General features: G+C 39.1%; 1 protein-coding gene across 1 annotated transcript in view; it reads left to right on the top strand.

Moving 5' to 3' along the window:
• Nucleotides 1-19,267, top strand: part of GPR158 (G protein-coupled receptor 158) — a 303,836-nt gene that overhangs the window by 142,392 nt on the left and 142,177 nt on the right. Inside the window, exon 3 of the mRNA XM_040248562.1 lies at nucleotides 1,683-1,785. Coding sequence (XP_040104496.1) covers nucleotides 1,683-1,785 — 103 coding nt within the window. The remainder of the gene's footprint in view (nucleotides 1-1,682; nucleotides 1,786-19,267) is intronic.

Genomic DNA, 19,267 nt, shown 5'->3' with positions numbered 1-19,267 from the left:
ACCTGGGAGTCATTCATTGTTCTCTTCCTCTTTCCCCATATTTCAGCTATTAAGACATCTTGGTAGTTCTGCCTTCTTAAAACTGTACCTGAATTTGACTCAGTGATTGTTCTTACAAGTTAAAAAAATAAGGCTCAGAGAAATTAAGAGAACAGCTCCAAATTCACATAACTAGTAAGTCAGAATTCAAATATATATTTTCTGGCTGACCACAAATAATAGATTCTCTTCTTCTACTGTACTTCTCCTAAGTAAATGTTATAATAAAATTCAAAACTAGGGTCTGATCTGCTCTATCACTGGATCTGTATAAGTAAGATGTATTATTTCACTTAGGTCCTGGAGGAATCCTCTACACACAGGATAGTTCTTTCATAAATACTTGCCAAAACAGTTGAATTGACTGATGCTTACCTGTCCTTGTATTTTGCTCTGGGTTAAGAACTGTGTTTTCAGTTATAAGCTATAATTGGATCTAAGTATGTGTTGGATGAAAAAGAAAGGGTAATAATGAGATAAAACAGTCAAGTTATTTTAGAAAGCTGTTTTCCCAAAGATTTTTCTTGCTATAACCTGTGAATTTAGAGCATATATTAGCTCTTGCTACCTTACTGACTGTTCGTTAAGAGTTTTCAAGATATGCAGTATTGATTTTGTTACTAACTATTAGGGCTTAGACTGAGGGATTATAATTTTGATAATTTGAAATTTTCTCTCAAGGACCTCTGTATTAGAGGGACACTTTATAATTTTAAAATTTACTAAATTCTGAGCTCCTCTAATAGATTATGATTGGCAGGAAGGCAAAGGGTTGGGATATAGGTAGAGAGATACCAGAGAAGAAATTTCAGTGTTGATAAAATTCTAGAAACACCTGTTTTACTGGTAAATTGTATTTTAATAGAGGCGATTCTCTCCTTATGTACTTGAATGTAGCATAAGTGAAATGTATTAAACTGAATTTTGGTAGGGTTCAGTGATGCCTTTGAAAGAAGCCAATATTAAGCTTTTGGGAGATATCTGTTATGTCCCCTGGTGTGACATATTTGGAAAGCCAATCATTATTTTTTGTCACGTTTAGTACACGTTGAACGTTTGTCTGTGAAATAGATTTTAGGTAAAGAGTGCTTCAGATTATTAATTTATCCTTTTTTCCTCTTCTAAATTGCACTTTAAAGTTTATTGATTTGTTAGTCCATCAGTTTGTACTTTTTTTCCCAAGGAAGAAGTTTGATGAATATTTAATTCATAAAGGCAGCTTCCACATCTTAAATTCTGTATATCTGTCTGTCCATCTACCTACCTTTGCGTTGGTGGAAATATGTGGCATGGAATCGCTTAAAAAATATTCTTACAGGCTTAGGAAATATCTCTTAAAGCAATAAAATGAGATGTGAGGTATTAAAAAAATTATGTGTATATTACTTCCTCTGGCAACCGAATGAGTTAAAGATATATGGCAACTGCAGCTGTAATGGCATATATTCAGAAAGAAAACTCAGTTTGCTACTTCTAAAAAAATGCCTGTTGGCAAACAAACCTAAAATAAAAGTTCAAAAGTGAGATTTTATTTCAGGAAAATGTGATCATTTTGTTACCATTTGCAATGATGGATATCTGTGGGTCTTTATACAGTTAAATAACCTATGATCAACGGTACTGCTGTCTTTTCTTCTTCATAGTGTATGCCGATTAAAGGCCTAGGATTCGTGCTTGGAGCTTATCAGTGTATTTGCAAAGCAGGATTCTATCATCCTCGAGACTTCTCATTCAACAACTTTCAGAGTAAGTGCTCTTTGGTCCTATTCATATATGTACATACACATAATATCTGTCATTATTAATTACTCTAATTTTCTTTTAACCTTGTTGAAGTTAGATGATTAAATTCCCACTTGTTTGGCCTTCTTTCATCACTTAAGGAGTTTTTGCTTTAGTTTGTCATCTCTAATCCTCTGGCATATCACCAAAAATGTGTTTGTTTTAGGTGTATTTTCAATACATTTTAAATGCCTGAAAACACTGTTGCTGCTCGGTGAGACCAGTTAGAATTCAGTTATTGTGAGCTGTTGCTGCAGAAAGTTCCTAAAACTAATTTTGCTAGTTTGCTTAATTTATTTATCAATTTGTTTATATGTTAGGTCTCTCTGCCACATGAAGAATTACCACAGAGTTAATAACTTAAGGCAACACAATCTTATTATCACACAGTTTTAATTGGGTAGCTTTTCATTCAGGGATTAAGTGGTTCCTCTGCCCAGGGAATCACTGAGCCAAAATCAAGGTGTCACCTGTAATGTGATCTGATCTGAGGCTCAGAGACTTCTTCCAGTTTCATTCAGTTCACTGGCAGAATTCGGTTCCTAGCACCTGTGTGTATGAGGTCCCTATTTCATTGCTAAATGCCAGTCTGGGCTTACTCTCAGCTTCTAGAAGCCTCCTCAAGGTCATCATGTGGCCCTTACTTTTCAAAGCTACTAAGAAAACCTCCCCAGTTCCTAGTCCTGTTCATATGGAATCTCATACAGTGTAATCATTCTGTAAGTCCTGGGAGTGTTATCCTGTCTATCTGCCATGTAATGTAAACCTGATCAAAGGAAAGACTATCCCATCATATTTACAGGTCCACCTGCATTCAAGGGGAGGTGATGATACAGGGCATATACAGGCAGACCTCATTTTATTGTGCTTTGCTGTATCACACATCTAGGATACTGTGCCTTTTTTTTTTTTTTTTTACCAGTTAAGATTTGTGGCAACCCTGTGTTGTCAGGTGATGGTTAGCACTTTTTAAGCAATAAAGCATTTTTTTTTTAATTAAAGGGTGTATTTGTAGGCATAATGCTATTGTATACTTAATAGACTGCAAAATGGTCTAAACATGACTTTTACATGTACTGGGAAACCAAAAAGATTGGTGCAACCCCCTTTGTTGTGATTTTACTGTGTTGCAGTGGTCTAGAACCAAACTCATAATATCTTTGAGGTATGCAGGTACTTTAGAATCAAAATTCGCTTACCTGGTTGTTTTCATCTTACTCTAGAAGATGTCAAAGTTGCTATTTGAACATTGATTTTTTTTTTTTTACATTGGCATGTAGCCAGCTATTGGGTATAATAATTAACAAAGAGTGTATGGAAAAATGAGGTGGTTTTATGGGAAGTTAGGATTTGGAGTTACTAGAACCGAGATATAGGAATAGTTTAGATAGTCATCCATAAATCTTTGTCAGCCTCATTATTGGTCTGAATAGGAATTTGTATCTCTACTGGGCATAGTTCAAAGGATACATGAGATTCAAACCTGAGTGTCTTCCTCTCTGAAACTTGGCAGACGTTTATAGATTTTTTTTTTCTTGGTTTTTCTCTTGGAAAGTATTGTTCTTCATCTTGAGACAGCTTCCACTAAACTTCTAGGTTCTGGAAGTGAGTAACATTTTGCTCTCTCCTAATTCATATGATTTACATGGTTCAGCCTGTGTTCTGAGTAATGGTTGCTGTAGGCATAATTCTAAGATGGCCTCCAAAATTCTGTTCCCACACGTGTTGTACAGTCCCCTCCCCTTAAGTGTGGGTGGCACCTGTGAATATAAAATGGACTCACCCCCTTGCTAGGCAGTGTTATGTAGTAAAAGTCATGGTACAGTTGCTCAAGTGTCTGCTGCTGCTGCTGCTAAGTCACTTCAGTTGTGTCCAACTCTGTGTGACCCCATAGACAGCAGCCCAACAGGCTCCACTGTCCCTGAGATTCTCCAGGCAAGAACACTGGAGTGGGTTGCCATTTCCTTATCCAATGCATGAAAGGGAAAAGTGAAAGTGAAAGTGAAGTTGTATCTGACTCTTAGCGACCCCATGGACTGCAGCCTATCAGGCACCTCCACCCATGGAATTTTCCAGGCAAGAGTACTGGAGTGGGGTGCCATTGCCTTCTCCGGCTCAGGTGTCTACATTGCATTAAATAAGACTCCTTCCCATAGGAGCAGACTAGAGAGAGAGTCTAGTGCCAGCTTTGAAGAAGTAAACTGGCTTGTGAGAGGACCATGTGGCTAGCACCCTAGGGTGACTGCTAAGAGCTCAGGCAGCCAGCAAGAATACAAGGACATCAGTTCTATAAATGCAAGGATCTGTAAATTCTTCCAACAGCCTGGATACTTTTGAAAAGAGGACCTGGAGCTACACATGAGAATATAGCCTGGCTCAAACCTTGATTTCAGTCTAGTGAGACCCCAAGCAGAGAGCCCAGCTTCACTGGGTCAGACTTCTGATCAACGGAAACGGGTAAGTGATTGAATAGGTGTTCTCAGCTGTAGATTTCCAGTAAGTCATTACACAACAATAGAAAACTAATACAGTAATAGTGATGATAATATATTTTCAGCATGAATGTGCTTTTCCTCGTGTGTGTGTGTGTGCGCGCGCATGTGTGTGTACAAGACCATGGCAATAGCCCAGATACTTTGGCATTCTTCACATTTATGGTCCAGACAGAACATATGATTCAACACTGAAGGATTAAGGGAATAGGTTTTAGCTTATGTTCTGTGAAGGTATTTTGTATCTGGTTTACCCACATTTGTTCTCAGCTCCCACTATGTGACTGAAATAAAACATCTAAATATTGTAGAACTAGAGAAATGACTGTGCCATTTGCTTATAACACCACCAGGAGAAACTAGTTAACCTTTAACAACTTATCTTTATTTAATTTGCACACTCCTACTTTCTTCCTTATTTTAAAAGCCAGTGTTTTTTACTGACCTACTCTAAGAGGAGGCTGCTTCTCTTCATAAGCCTAAATAACTCCAATGTTGTACACACAACAGCCAGGAAAAGAGGCCACAGTTTTCAGAAAGATGAGCTATATTTGGGTATAGCTGTGATTCAGCTTTGACCTCAGCACATATTTAACTAGAACTGGCCTGCCTCAGTGACAGAACAGAAAGATATCTACAAGTTATAATTTGAGGTCAGTAAAGTGCTCTTTGACCAAAAATATCTTTCCTGATGGCCTTGCCATCAAGTTGCATGAAAATCTAACATTATTCATTCCTTGGCCCAAGGAATGCAAGTTATAACTCACTAAGGTATCTACCAAGGACTATCCAAACTTCTAAAAAATATTTTTGATTTTTTATTATAATTCTACTACATCTCTTTATTTTAATATGTTAAGTTTTTAAGTATAACATCCAAGCAGTTCGTATGGTTAGTTTTCATATAGTCTTAAGGAGGTTACAATGAAGTAAGGAATGACCAGATGAATCCCTTGGGCCAAAGGTAAAGAAGATATTGAAGACCCTCAAAATGAGATAATGTATGTAAAACAGCTAGCACAGGACATGACATATAATAAGGGTTCTTAATAAGTACGTGGCATATAATAAGTGTGCATGCTCAGTTGTTCAGTCTTGTCTGACTCTTTGCAACCCCATGGACTGTAGCCCACTAGGCCCCTCTGTCCATGGAATTTTAGATGTTCATAAATGTAGTTAAATAAGTGAATAAGCAAACAAACAAATATACGGACATATATAAACACACATCAGTGATCCATGTAAATAGAGAATCCTTAAGTATCCTTGGTATTTAGTACTTTGTCTCTTTATATTTCAATAGTTCAGTTCAAGTTCAGTTCAGTCGCTCAGTCGTGTCCGACTCTTTGCTACTCCATGAATCACTGCACACCAGGCCTCCCTGTCCATCACCAACTCCCAGAGTTCACTCAAACTCATGTCCATTGAGTTGGTTATTTGGATAACCAATTTTAAAATCTAGAATTCTTGGAAAATGAATTCTACATGGATCAGAAGGAAGATGGCACAGCAAAAATCTGTAACACCCAGTGCTCCATTGAGAAGGGCAATAGGAAGGAGATTTAGAAATTAAAGGTAACAGGAGGAAATCAGTTGCTTGATAGGGGAAATGGGATGTAGGAAACAGAGAGGCCCCTGAAAGATAAAATTGATTTAATTTATAGCTGTGAATCTAGGGAAAAGATCTGAAATTCCCACCTATAGTCTTGTATCCCATTTAGAGAGCGGAACTAAGATGTGGTTTTGATCTGTGAGAAAATGTCAGTGTGGCTGTTAAAAATCCTGTTAAAATATGAAGTGATTTAAAAATCTTCATTTAGACATAGGGCCACAGTAAACAAAGGGCTTATAAAGACCAACAAAGGTATGTTCAGATGACTTGATTTAAAACTGTGCTGACAGCCCAGAGACTGTGTTCCTAGCATCTCTGTTTAGATTGGTGGTCATAGGAGAGCTAATATGGTCTGACATCTGGATAGTAGCAGGATTTCAGAATCGACAAATACTGATGTGTAACTGTCTCTTCAAATCCAGGCTGTTCACTTCCAGGTTGATGAGATACAAGCTTATGACAAGCTCATCTTCCTGAAATCCATCTGTCACAGTATGAACTGTCTTCAGTACAATCTCATTTCTCTTTCTTGTGGACACATTACTAGCCTCTCAGTTTTAACTTCTCTTGCCTTTTGGATTGACTTCAGCTCACATACATTTCCAGATAAACCCAACTTACAAATGACCCACATCTGAAAGTGACAGCCCCTTCTTTGCACATGCTGGCGGCTGATGGCTGTTGACTCCCCCAAATCAGAGATTTTAAAAATACATAGTCTTGGAAGAAAAAACATGGGAAACTCTTTGAAAGCAGGTACAATATAGAGATGCTGAGCTCTCAGCAAACTGCTAAGCAAGGCTAAGCTGTCTGTGGGGTGTGAATCTTTTTGCTGCACTTGGGTCTCACATTCCCTGTCCGTCTTCTGTTTCATGACTGGGGAAGCTGGAGATATTTGGCTTTTCGCAGACTAAGTCCAGCAGCAGTCTCTAGTCCAGTCCCAAACGTGAAACAGTTGAAGAGAGCCTGAACATCGTATTCTCACAATCAGCATCGTTACTTTCGCTGTTGGTCTTACTTAACCTTGTGATCTGGTTCTAATCACTTTACTCCAGTCGTAGTGGCAAAATTCTCTAACTGCCTTGGCTTATGCTTTTGTCAGTCATTTGCCGAATTTTCAGTTTTTAATATCTTCTTTCATGAATCAATCCTCTTTATAGGGATTGAAATCTAGTCACTAAATGTCTGGCAGATAAGGTTATTTGTTAGTGGGAGAGTTCCAGTGCCACCAATCTTCTTAGACTATTAACTGTCACATTTACCTTGTTGGTCTTTGATTCTTCTCAATTATTAGAGCATACCGTGTTGGATTTCCCTCATTTCAGAGCTGAATTTCTATCATAGTTTAATACAGTAATTAAGAGCATGGTCTTTGGGATAAGTCTAATTTAGGTGTGAATCCTAGTTCTATTACTTATTTGTACTGTGCTTAATTATTTAAGTAGCCTAAACTTCACCTATGCCATATATAAACTTGTGATAGTGCTATCTGCTTTATAGATTAAATAAGGAATTAAATGATGTAATGAATGTAAAATTCTGATGATAGCAGTTGACACATATTAAATGCTAAAAATGTTACTCTGTTTATGATTATTATTTGAAAGCTTGGGTTTATTCTACTTACCCCTTTCCTCAGACATTTTGCCCATTTTCATCCCTTCCAACTGATATCTGCTTTACTTCCCAGCAGAATAACATATTTTCATGTCCCAGATATTTTTCAGTTTTTATCCTTAAAATGGGCCCTGCTAAGATATATAATACTCAGTCCTCCAGAAAACTTCCTTCTCCCCTACTAGATAAAATTTTTATTACATGTCTTAATTTATTTTACTATTTTTGTTTATATGATTTTACATTTTTAGACTGCTAATGGAAATTCACTTATGTTAACAATCAGCTACCCTCAAATTAAAAAAAAAAAAACCTCTGGTCAGTCATTCATACATTAGCTCATTGTCGTGAGTAGAATAGCACCCCCCAAACCTCCAAAGATGTGCATGTTCAAGCTTTCACAATCTGTGAAAATGCTGCTTCACATGGCAAAAAAGGGACTTTTCAGATGTGATTAAATTGCAGATATTGAGATGGGAGATTATCCAGGTAGATCCAGTCTAATCACATGAGTCCTGAAAAGCAGAGAACCGTTCCCAGGTATGGTCAGAAAGAGAAGTGAGAACACAGAAAGTGGCGGAGGAATGATACATTGCCGTTGTTGATGATGGAAAAAAGGGGTCTGCAAGCCAAGGAATGGAGTGGCTTCAGGAAGAGGAAGAGGCAAGGAAATGGAATGTCTCCTGGACCCTCCAGAAGAAAATGTAGCCCTGCTCACCGATCAATTATATAGCCCTGTGAGATCCATATCAGACTTCCAAGCTACAGAAATAAAAGAATTGATATAACTATAGGTGACTCTTTAACTACAAAGAGTTAGGGGCACTGGCCCCTGTGAAGCTGAAAAATCCATGTATAATTGTACAGTCAGCCCTCCTTCTCACACATGGATTTAGCCAACTATTGGTCATGCAGTACTATCGGGCATTTCCCAGAGTTTCTGTGTGGAAAAATCCACATGTACGTGAACCTGCACAGTTCAAACCTGTGTTGTTCAAGGGTCAACTGTATATTTCATATGATAGGCAATGTAAATTTGTTGTTTTAAGATACCAAGTTTTTGATGATTTGTTATAGCAGTTATAGAAAGCTAGTACACTTAGTAAACAGGTTTCTTAAGGGCTCAGTGGTAAAGAATCCGCCTGCCAATGCAGGAGACACAGGTTCAATCCCTGGATTGGGAAGATTCCCTGGAGTAGGAAGTGGCAACCCACTCCAGTATTCTTGCCTGGAAAATTCCATGGACAGAGGAGCTTGACAGGCTCCAGTCCATGTGGTCCCAGAGTCAGACACGACTGAATGACTGAGCATGCATGCACACTTTGTGTGTTTCCCATTGAGCATTCATCCCAGTATTCATGGTACCCCATGGTGTTCTTTCTAGAGGAAACTGTTCACAATTCCAAATAATTGCCAATTTAGGCAATTCATAATCTAGTGGGATCTTTGTATGAGGATACCCTTTGAGTCAGGCAGATGGATTTGACTTTTATCTCTATTTACTCACAGGAGACTTGGGAAGTTTCTCATATATTCTGAGATTCTCCTCTTATTCATACATATATCAGGAATAGTAAAGTCTATTCTTGGCAGTTATGAGGAATAATTGGGATAACATGATATCCTCTGATTATAGTTATTATTATATTAAAATGAATATGAAGAATTTAATCTTTTTATTATGTATTAGGTGTTCTGGGGATTGAATGAATAAATTGTCTAGAGGCAAAATAATCCACTCATGTTTAATGATTTTATAATTCAGATCAGAATTATTCCAAGATCTATCTAAGGTGGTGTTTTTATCCAAAGAAAAAGATCACTAAAGTCATTTACAAGAAATAAAAATCCAGGAGACAATAGAAAAGTGAATATAAGATATATATGTAACCTTATAGGGACAGATGTGACTATATTCATAGTGAGGAAATAATAAATTTTTGCACTGGGCTTCATTTTGAGCTTATTGTTACAGCTAGCCATTCTTGATATAAGTACATGAATATATAGTACCTAATCCTGATTTTAGGATATGCAAATATGTATTCATGTCCCAACAGTAGCAGTCTTTATGGATGGCAGTGTAAGCATCACGACGGTTGGGCAACTGTTCTCTCCTTGTGAATGTTATAAATATTGAACCAAATATACACAGACAACTTCTGAATTTGCTACTCATGTGCATGTACCTATTTCCACTTAATTTTTTGATTTTATCAAGCTGGAGACTAGAGGCAGATTACTGCATCATCCTAAACATATGAAATAACGAACAACAAATATATCTTCCCATGTGAGCTCATGGCAGCATGTTAACTCCAAACATTGATTGATGAATATGTTCCCTCCAGTTCTAATGAAAAATCAAATATGTGTATGGAAAGGAAGATGTTTACCCTAATAATGATTTCAGATGAGCATTATTTGTAGGAGAGCTAATGCTGAACCCTTAATGTCTAGCTTGATTCTTTGTTACTACCAGCTGGGTTCTGTTCATTATCTGTGACTCATCTTTTTAACTGGTGCCTGTGGAATGGAAAGAAGAAGGGGTCTGTGACATATAGCACATGTAGCTGGTCTTGCAAAGGTCCCAACTATAATCTTCTGCTATGACCAGTTCCTAGCACTGAGGACCACAACACCTCTGAGAAGTGAGGTCTGATCAATTCATTTGTTGATTGATTTAAGTGTCTGAAAATCCATCTGTCAAAAAATATTACTGGACACTGACCCTGTGCCAGATATTGTTTAGAACTGGACAAAAGAAGAAATGAGTGAAAAAGTGAGGTATCTAAGTTTTTAGGATAGACCCACATCTTCCCAGAACATATTGCAGTACCCACAAGCAACAAATGAGGGCCATCTTGAATAGCATACGCTCACTGTCCAGTATTAGAGAAACAATTCAAAGTGTTAGTTGCTCAGTCGTGTCCAGCTCTTTGCGACCCCATGGACTGAAGCCCGCCAAGCTTCTCTATCCATGGAATTCTCCAGGCAAGAATACTGGAGTGGGTAGCCATTCCCTTCCCTGAGGGGATCTTCCCAACCTAGGGGAGCTCCCCAGTATTGGTAAACTAAGGTCAAAGGTAAGAGCTTTAAGATTTAACAGGACTTCGTGGGTAGGCATGATTTCTATCCAGATAATCAAATGTCCGAAAGTTGTGTTTTTGCTCTTGAGAAAACACAGTTTTATACTACTGGCACTTAAGAGTCCTAATCAGCAGAACCTTAGTGACGTTTCTTTTTAGTGTTTATACTGTGAAAACCTGAAATTTTTAACTGCTGCTTCAATCCACCCTCCTCCCTTGAACTCATGCCTCATTCTTTTCTAAATCAGAAACTAAGTGCTTTTCTTTTATAGGAAGAAAACTTTCTGGGGTACATTTTGTGTATGTGTTAGTCACTCAGTCATGTCTGACTCTTTGTGACCCCATGGACTGTAGCCTGCCTGGCTCCTCTATCCATGGAATTCTCCAGGCAAAATACTGGAGTGGGTAGCAGTTGCCTTCTCAAGGGGATCTTCCCAACCCAGGGATCAAAGTTGGATCTCCTGCATTGGAGGCAGATGCTTTACTCTCTTAACTACAAGGGATGCCCTGGGGTATATTTTGAAATATATCAAAATTAAAAGCTATGAAAATAGAATACCTTCAGAATTTCAGAAGTTTAGAAGTTTTCAGTAATTGTAGCATTGGCGGGCTAATTAGTTCTTTGGGATTTGGAGCAAAAATCCTCTTTGTTGCTCATTGCTATCCAGAGGATCCTTGTTTTGAATATTTATGTTTTATCACCAGTATTGCACACACAGTAAAAAGAAGCTTTGGAATGTATGGAAAAGTAGAATTTAAAAAGTTGTTTGAAAATCTATTGTTAATTCTTTAAGTTTATAGTTTTTATACAAATGTCTCTCTATATATGATCTTTTAAAAACTTGGTATATTATATTCATTTGAAATAGTATATACAGTTTTCTTGAACACAGTTTGTTACAGAGAATTCCATTGAGTAAATGTACTATGGTTTACTTACCCATCTGAAGTTTATATTTTTACTAGTTTATGTAAATATAAATTTTACTGATATAAACAAAAATGTCTACCGTTTTGTGTTGTTCTGATGTCAGTGTAAAAGAATTAAGTAAGCAGATAGATTAACACAGTGTTTGCCAATTGTCACAATTTCTCTAAATGGGCCCATGTTTACAGGTGAATATTTTAGACTCACCAGTGTTCCTTGGTGCTACTGTAACCTTATCTTAGTATCCTCTGTACTTTTGCTCAAGGCAGCCTATTTGATCACCCATCTGCTGCTGCTGCTGCTGCTGCTGCTGCTACTGCTGCTGCTGCTGCTGCTGCTGCTACTGCTGCTGCTGCTAAGTTGATTCAGTCGTGTCCAACTCTGTGCGACCCCAGAGACGGCAGCTCACCAGGCAAGAACACTGGAGTGGGTTGCCATTTCCTTCTCCAATGCATGAAAGTGAAAAGTGAAAGTGAAGTTGCTCAGTCATGTCCAACTCCTAGTGACCCCATAGACTGCAGCCTTCCAGGCTCCTCCATCCATGGGATTTTCCAGGCAAGAGTACTGGAGTGGGGTGCGATCACACATCTAATGAATTGAAAAGCCGCTATTGCCAAAGCTCTTCATAATTGCTGTTTGTCTTCAGTTAGTATTTCTTTCATCTGAAAGTTCTGAGTATCATCTTTGTTTTTAAGCTTTAGCAAAGCAGAATGGGATTCTGCTTTCCTGAAGATATCCGCAAGAAAAAGAAATGCAAAAAGGCAAATTGGTTGTCCAAGGAGGCCTTACAAATAGCTGTGAAAAGAAGACAAGCGAAAGGCAAAGGAAAAAAGGAAAGATATACCCATTTGAACGAAGAGTTCCAAAGTTTAGCAAGGAGAGGTAAGAAAGGCTTCCTCAGTGACCAGTGCAAAGAAGCAGAGGAAAACAATAGAATGGGAAAGACTAAAGATCTCTTCAAGAAAATTAGAGATACCAAGGGAACATTTCATGCAAAGATGGGCTCAATAAAGGATGGAAATGGTATGGACCTAACAGAAGCAGAAGATATTAAGAAGAGGTGGCAAGAATACACAGAAGAACTATACAAAAAAGATCTTCACAACGCAGAGAACCACGATGGTGTGATCACTCACCTAGAGCAGACATCTTGGAATATGAAGTCAAGTGGGCCTTAAGAAGCATCACTACGAACAAAGCTAGTGGAGGTGATGGAATTCCAGTTGAGCTATTTCAAATCCTCAAACGTGATGCATGAAAGTGCCTCACTCAATATGCCAGCAAATTTGGAAAGCTCAGCAGTCACCACAGAACTGGAAAAGGTCAGTTTTTATTCCAATCCCAAAGAACGGCAATGCCAAAGAATGCTCAAGCTACTGCACAATTGCACTCATCTCACACACTAGTACGGAGAAGGCAATGGCACCCCACTCCACTACTCTCGCCTGGAATATCCCATGGTAGAGGAGCCTGGTAGGCTGCAGTCCATGGGGTCACAAAGAGTCAGACAGGACTGAGCGACTTCACTTTCACTTTTCACTTTCATACATTGGAGAAGGAAATGGCAACCCACTCCAGTGTTCTTGCCTGGAGAATCCCAGGGACGGGGGAGCCTGGTAGGCTGCTGTCTATGGGGTTGCACAGAGTCGGACATGACTGAAGCGACTTAGCAGCAGCAGCAGCAGCAGCAGCATACGCTAGTAAAGTAATGCTCAAAATTCTCCAAGCCAGGTTTCAACAGTACGTGAACTGTGAAATTCCAGATGTTCAAGCTGGTTTTAGGAAAGACAGAGGAACCAGAGATCAAATTGCCAACATCCGTTGGATCATCGAAAAAGCAAGAGAGTTCCAGAAAAACATCTATTTCTGCTTAATGACTATGCCAAAGCTTTTGACTGTGTGGATCACATCAAACTGTGGAAAATTCTTAAAGAGATAGAAATACCAGACCACCTGACCTCCCTCCTGAGAAATCTGTATGCAGGTCAAGAAGCAGCAGTTAGAACTGGACATGGAACAACAGACTGGTTCCAAATCAAGAAAGGAATATGTAAAGGTTGTATATAGTCACCATGCTTATTTAGCTTATATGCAGAGTACATCATGAGAAACGCTGGGCTGGATGAAGCATAAGCTGAAATCAAGATTGCTGAGGGAAATACCAGTAACCTCAGATATGCAGATGACACCAACCTTAGGACAGAAAACAAAGAAGAACTAAAGAGCCTCTTAATGAAAGTGAAAGAGGAGAGTGGAAAAAGTTGGCTTAAAACTCAACATTCAGAAAATGAAGATCATGGCATCTGGTCCCATCACTTCATGGGAAATAGATGGGGAAACAGTGGAAACAGTGACAGACTTTATTTCTCTGGGCTCCAAAATCACTGCAGATGGTGATTGCAGCCATGAAATTAAAAGACGCTTGCTTCTTGGAAGAAAAGTTATGATCAACCTAGACAACATATTAAAAAGCAGAGACATTACTTTGCCAACAAAAGTCCATCTAGTCAAAGCTATGGTTTTTCCAGTAGTCATGTATGAATGTGAGAGTTGGACTATAAAGAAAGCTGAGTGCTGAATGAAGAATTGATGCGTATGAACTGTGGTGTTGGAGAAGACTCTTGAGAGTTCCTTGGACAGCAAGGGGATCAAACTAGTCCATCCTAAAGGAAATCAGTCCTGAATATGCATTGGAAGGACTGATGCTGAAGCTGAAACTCCAGTCCTTCGGCCACCTGATGCAAAGCACTGACTCCTTGGAAAAGACCCTAATGCTGGGAAAGATTGAAGGCGGGAGGAGAAGGGGACGACAGAGGATTAGATGGTTGGATGGCATCACCAACTCAATGGACATGAGTTTGAGTAAACTCCAGGAGTTGGTAACGGACAGGGAAGCCTAATGTACTGCAGTCCATGGGGTCGCAAATGTTGGACAGGACTGAAGGACTGACGTCGTCATCATTGAGATTCTATGCATGGAGAATATTTCAAGTTGCTCAGAATCAAGTTATCATCCAAGTGGATTTCTAAAAGTCAATAAGTAATAGCTTATATTCTTAACATATCTTTCTAGTTTATGTCTGCTGCTGCTGCTAAGTCGCTTCAGTCATGTCCAACTCTGTGCGACCCCATAGAGGGCAGCCTACCAGGCTCCCCTGTCCCTGGGATTCTCCTGGCAAAAACACTGGAGGAGGTTGCCATTGCCTTCTCCAATGCATGAAAATGAAAAGTGAAAATGAAGTCGCTCATTCGTGTCTGACTCTTTGCAACCGCATGGACTGCAGCCCACCAGGCTCCTCCGTCCATGGGACTTTCCAGGCAAGAGTACTGGAGTAGGGTGCCATTGCCTTCTCCGAGTTTATGTCTAGCATCTTGAAAAATATAATTTTGAATACATTTTTATGCATAAATGAGTTGAGAACACGAAGATTTATTGAGTTGAATGTATTTTCAACTAAACATTTGTATTACAGATCAGTTAATTTATTCTTTTGAGAGATCACTTTGATCATTGCCATTTATTTCCTAACTATCCAGTATGTGTAAATTACTGTGTTTGGTGCTGAGTATATAAAGAGGTATATAATTCATGTTCCTGTTCTCTAGGAACTTAACATTTTAAACCATCATAAACTTAAGGTGCCATTCAGTAGATGAACAATAAGCCCATTATTATTATCTATAGTAGTATGATTTCTACTAGCTGCATATATTCTCTTGTCCTAGATAGAGAACTTCAACATAAATTAATGAAATATTTTTGGAACCAGGTTACTTAATCATGCTTTGCATCCTACAAGAAACACTTAAAAGTAAAAAGCTGTATTCTTAATTTTAGTTTTTTTTGAGCTTCAGAAATCAAGGATCTTACTTTCAATTTTGCTTTCTCTCCATTTTAACACTTTGTGCCCCTTATGGCATGTCATGATTTCATAGTCCATATGTAAAGTGAAGGCAATTATTAAAAAGAAGTTTCTCATGACAGCACTTCACCGTTTGGCATTTGTGAGTTGATCTTGTGATTATTTTGAGTACAAATAATAAAATGATATCATAATTTATCTTCAAAGAAATTTCTTTTTCTCCATGAATACTGAAACACTCATTTAACCAATGTAGTATTACCTTATATCAGGAAATATAGAATTATTTGGAGTTATGTCAATTTCCAACCCTGTATCTAACTGCTATTATTTTAGTAGGCATAATACCTGCTAGCTATTATTTTAGTCCTACTTGGCTTCCCTAGTGGTTCAGTTGGTAAAGAATCTGCCTGCAATGCAGGAGTGTCTGATTTGATCTGTGGGTAGGGGAGATCTCCCGGAGAAGGAAATGGCAACCCACTCCAGTATTCTGGCCTGCAGAATCCCATGGACAGAGGAGCTGGGCAGGCTACAGTCCATGGGATCACAAAGAATCAGACACAACTGAGCAACTTAACTTTCACTTTGATTATTTTAGTCCTACTTGAGGAAAGAATCCTACTTGAGGAAAGAATCCTACTTAATGGATTGTATGGGCTTCTCTGTGATGTTTCCTGTACTCATGATGATATTTTATAGCCCAGTATACACTGGGTGTTTTGTCATTTTAATCTAGGTTTGAAAATAATATAAAACCATAGTCTTATTTTACAGAGTTTTCAGTTTATTTGGGAGCATATGGATCTCCAAAACTCTAGCAGTGAACACGGCAGAGGAACACAGGCAATTAAAGAGAGTCATAAGGGCTTGGGGCATGAGGGAGAGACGCAAACAGAGGCAGGGTGGGTCTGGATGAACCATTCTCTGTGTTCCTATGGGTCTCGAGGTAATAGGTTGGTAAAGACAATAATGGGGCAGGGTAATTGACATTTGGACACCAGAAATGGACTTTGTGATAGGACCATCTGAGATTCTTGTTTTCCTGAATTCTCCCTCATGTTCTCTGTTTCAACACGGTGAATCTAAACAAGTAGCAGTCTCTCTGGTAAACTAGGAGTGGAGGACATTGTGATCACTGTGAAAGAACCTTGATTTATGAGCAACAAAATAGATGAATGTAAAGGGGACCATAATTAGGAAAAAGATGTGCAACAAAATTGGGTCAGTGAAAGAAATGTCTGTCTTTCTCTCATATGCAGATGGTATGTAAGTCTGATTTAGAAATAAGATTTTCTAGTAAAAGAAAGAATGAAAGAAGAAAGCCTACTTTATATACATAGATATAATATAATTTAATTATGAGCATTTTTGTTGTGGTGGTTCAGTTTCTCAGTCATCTCCGACTCTTTGTGACCGCACGGACTGCAGCATGCCAGGCTTCCCTGTCCTTCACCATCTCCTGGAGCTTGCTCAAACTTATGTCCATTGAGTTGGTCATGGCATCTAATGAAAGTGAAAGTTGCTCAGTTGTGTTCAACTCTTTGTGATCCCATGGGCTGTAGCCTGCCAGGCTCCTCTGTCCATGGAATTCTCCAGGCCAGAATATTGGAGTGGGTAGCCTTTCCCTTCTCCAGGGGATCTTCCCAACCTGGGGATCGAACCCAGGTCTCCCTCATTGCGTGTGGATTCTTAACTGTCTGAATCACTAGGGAACCCCAAAAGTAGTGGAGTGGGTAGCCTATCCCTTCTCCAGGGGATCTTCCCGACTCAGGAATTGAACCAGGGTCTTCTGTATTGCAGGCGGATTCTTCACCAGCTGAAGTACCAGGGAATCCTGGCATCTAAGACACACAAAAATAAATTTCACAGAGAACATACTCCATTTTTAATTGCTGGAAAAATATTTTTTCTTAACCTTTGGGTATGTCTTACCAAAAGGAAACAAATAACTGATTTAAACCCAAAAGTTTAGAGTGTTGCAGAATGCCTTATGTGTCTTTTGACAATACACTAAAAATATCAGTGGTTGAATTTAGGAAAATGTGAAAAGAAAAACTGTTCTGCCTTTTATTTTTCCTTAACATGAAATTAAGGTTTTTTCCCTTTGGTGATGGTTTAAGCTCATTGAGCCTCCGATTTGGGTAGTTTGATCAACCCAGATTATTAGAGTGTCTCGCTATAGTGTGATTCGGCTTCAGTCTGCATAATCAAATGCGAGCTGGAGAGGGTTCCACTCTTTAAATGCTATAGTTTAAACTGGGAGAAATTCATTGTATTATCTTTAATAAATGGATTGAGATGCAGTATTATAAAGGAAAAGACCACAGGCAAGAATAAACTGCTTCTGCAAAGTAATTCACGTTGTAAACATCTAGGAACGTGTTTAACAACGTAATTAGAGTTGTCTGTGAGGCCTACCAGTCCTAGGCTTGCTTTTCTCTCTCAGTCCAGCTTCTGGTCAGCATGGTCTTCAAATAGAGGGGACACCATTCAAATTGTATTCTATTTGAGTTTGTAACTTAGAAGCCATTTTGTGTGTGCGTGCATGCAGACACGTGTACACACCCTTACAACCCTGTATTACATACCCTTGATGTACCTCAGATGTTAGCTACTATGATAATTAGGGGGCGTGCTGCCAGGATCTCACTGCCAAGTGTGTCCAGAATTTCTTTTCTGCCTCAGGGCTTCCACTGAAGCCCTCTAAGCTTGCCCAGCACTTGTCTAAGAGTGTGTGCATACTGAAGTCCTCTGGGAACAGCTGTCAACCAGTGGGACTGGGATTGGTAGTTGCTGCCTAAATGCTCCCGCCTCCATCCTTTGCAGAGACAAATCTGAGGAGCATTATATGCACTTTTTAGAGCACTCCTGCAAAGATGGAGCCCACAATACCTACACTGACATCCAACTTAATAATGACTTTTTAAAAAATCAATTTTTAAAAACTTTTTATTTTTTGTTGGAGTATAGGTGATTAACAGTGTCTGGTTTCATGCGTACAGCAAAGTGATTCAGTTATACATATCCATGTTTCTGTTCTTTTTCAAATTATTTTCCCTTTTAGGTTATTGCAATATACTGAGCAGAGTTCCCTGTGCTCTACAGTTGGTCCTTGTCGGTTATCCATTTTAAATATGGCAGTGTGTACATGCTGCTGCTGCTGCTCCTGCTGCTGCTGCCGCCGCCGCCGCTGCTCCCAAGTCGCTTCAGTCGTGTCCGACTCTGTGCGACCCCATAGACGGCAGCCCACCGGGCTCCCCCATCCCTGGGATTCTCCAGGCAAGAACACTGGAGTGGGTTGCCGTTTCCTTCTCCAATGCATGAAAGTGAAAAGTGAAAGTGAAGTCACTCAGTCCTGTCCAACTCTTTGCAGCCCCATGGACTGCAGCCTACCAGGCTCCTCATCCATGGGATTTTCCAGGCAAGAGTGCTGGAGTGGGGTGCCATTGCCTTCTCCAAGTATGTACATGTCAGTCCCAAATTCTCTAACTATGCCTTCCTCCACCCTCCCCTCCATAAGCAAGTAGCCATAAGTTTGTTTTCTAAGTCTGTGAGTCCGTTTTCTGTCTTGTAAATAAGTTCATTTGTATCATTGTTTAGATTGTGCTTATGAGTGATATCATACAATATTTGTATTTCTCTGTCTGACTTACTTCACTCAGTATGACAATATCTGGGTCCATCTATGTTGCTGCAAACGGCATTATTTCATTATTTTTAATGGCTGAGTAACATTCTATTGTATATATATACCACATCTTTATTTGTTAATGGACACTTAGGTTGCTTCCATGTCTTGGCTATTGTAAACAGTGCTGCTATGAACATTGGGGTGCATGTATCCT

Source organism: Oryx dammah, unplaced genomic scaffold, assembly GCF_014754425.2.
Source record: "Oryx dammah isolate SB20612 unplaced genomic scaffold, SCBI_Odam_1.1 HiC_scaffold_10, whole genome shotgun sequence".
Classification (NCBI taxonomy): Eukaryota; Metazoa; Chordata; class Mammalia; order Artiodactyla; family Bovidae; genus Oryx; species Oryx dammah.
The sequence above is the reverse complement of the archived record's forward strand: the minus strand, read 5'-3'. Positions and strand labels throughout refer to the sequence as shown.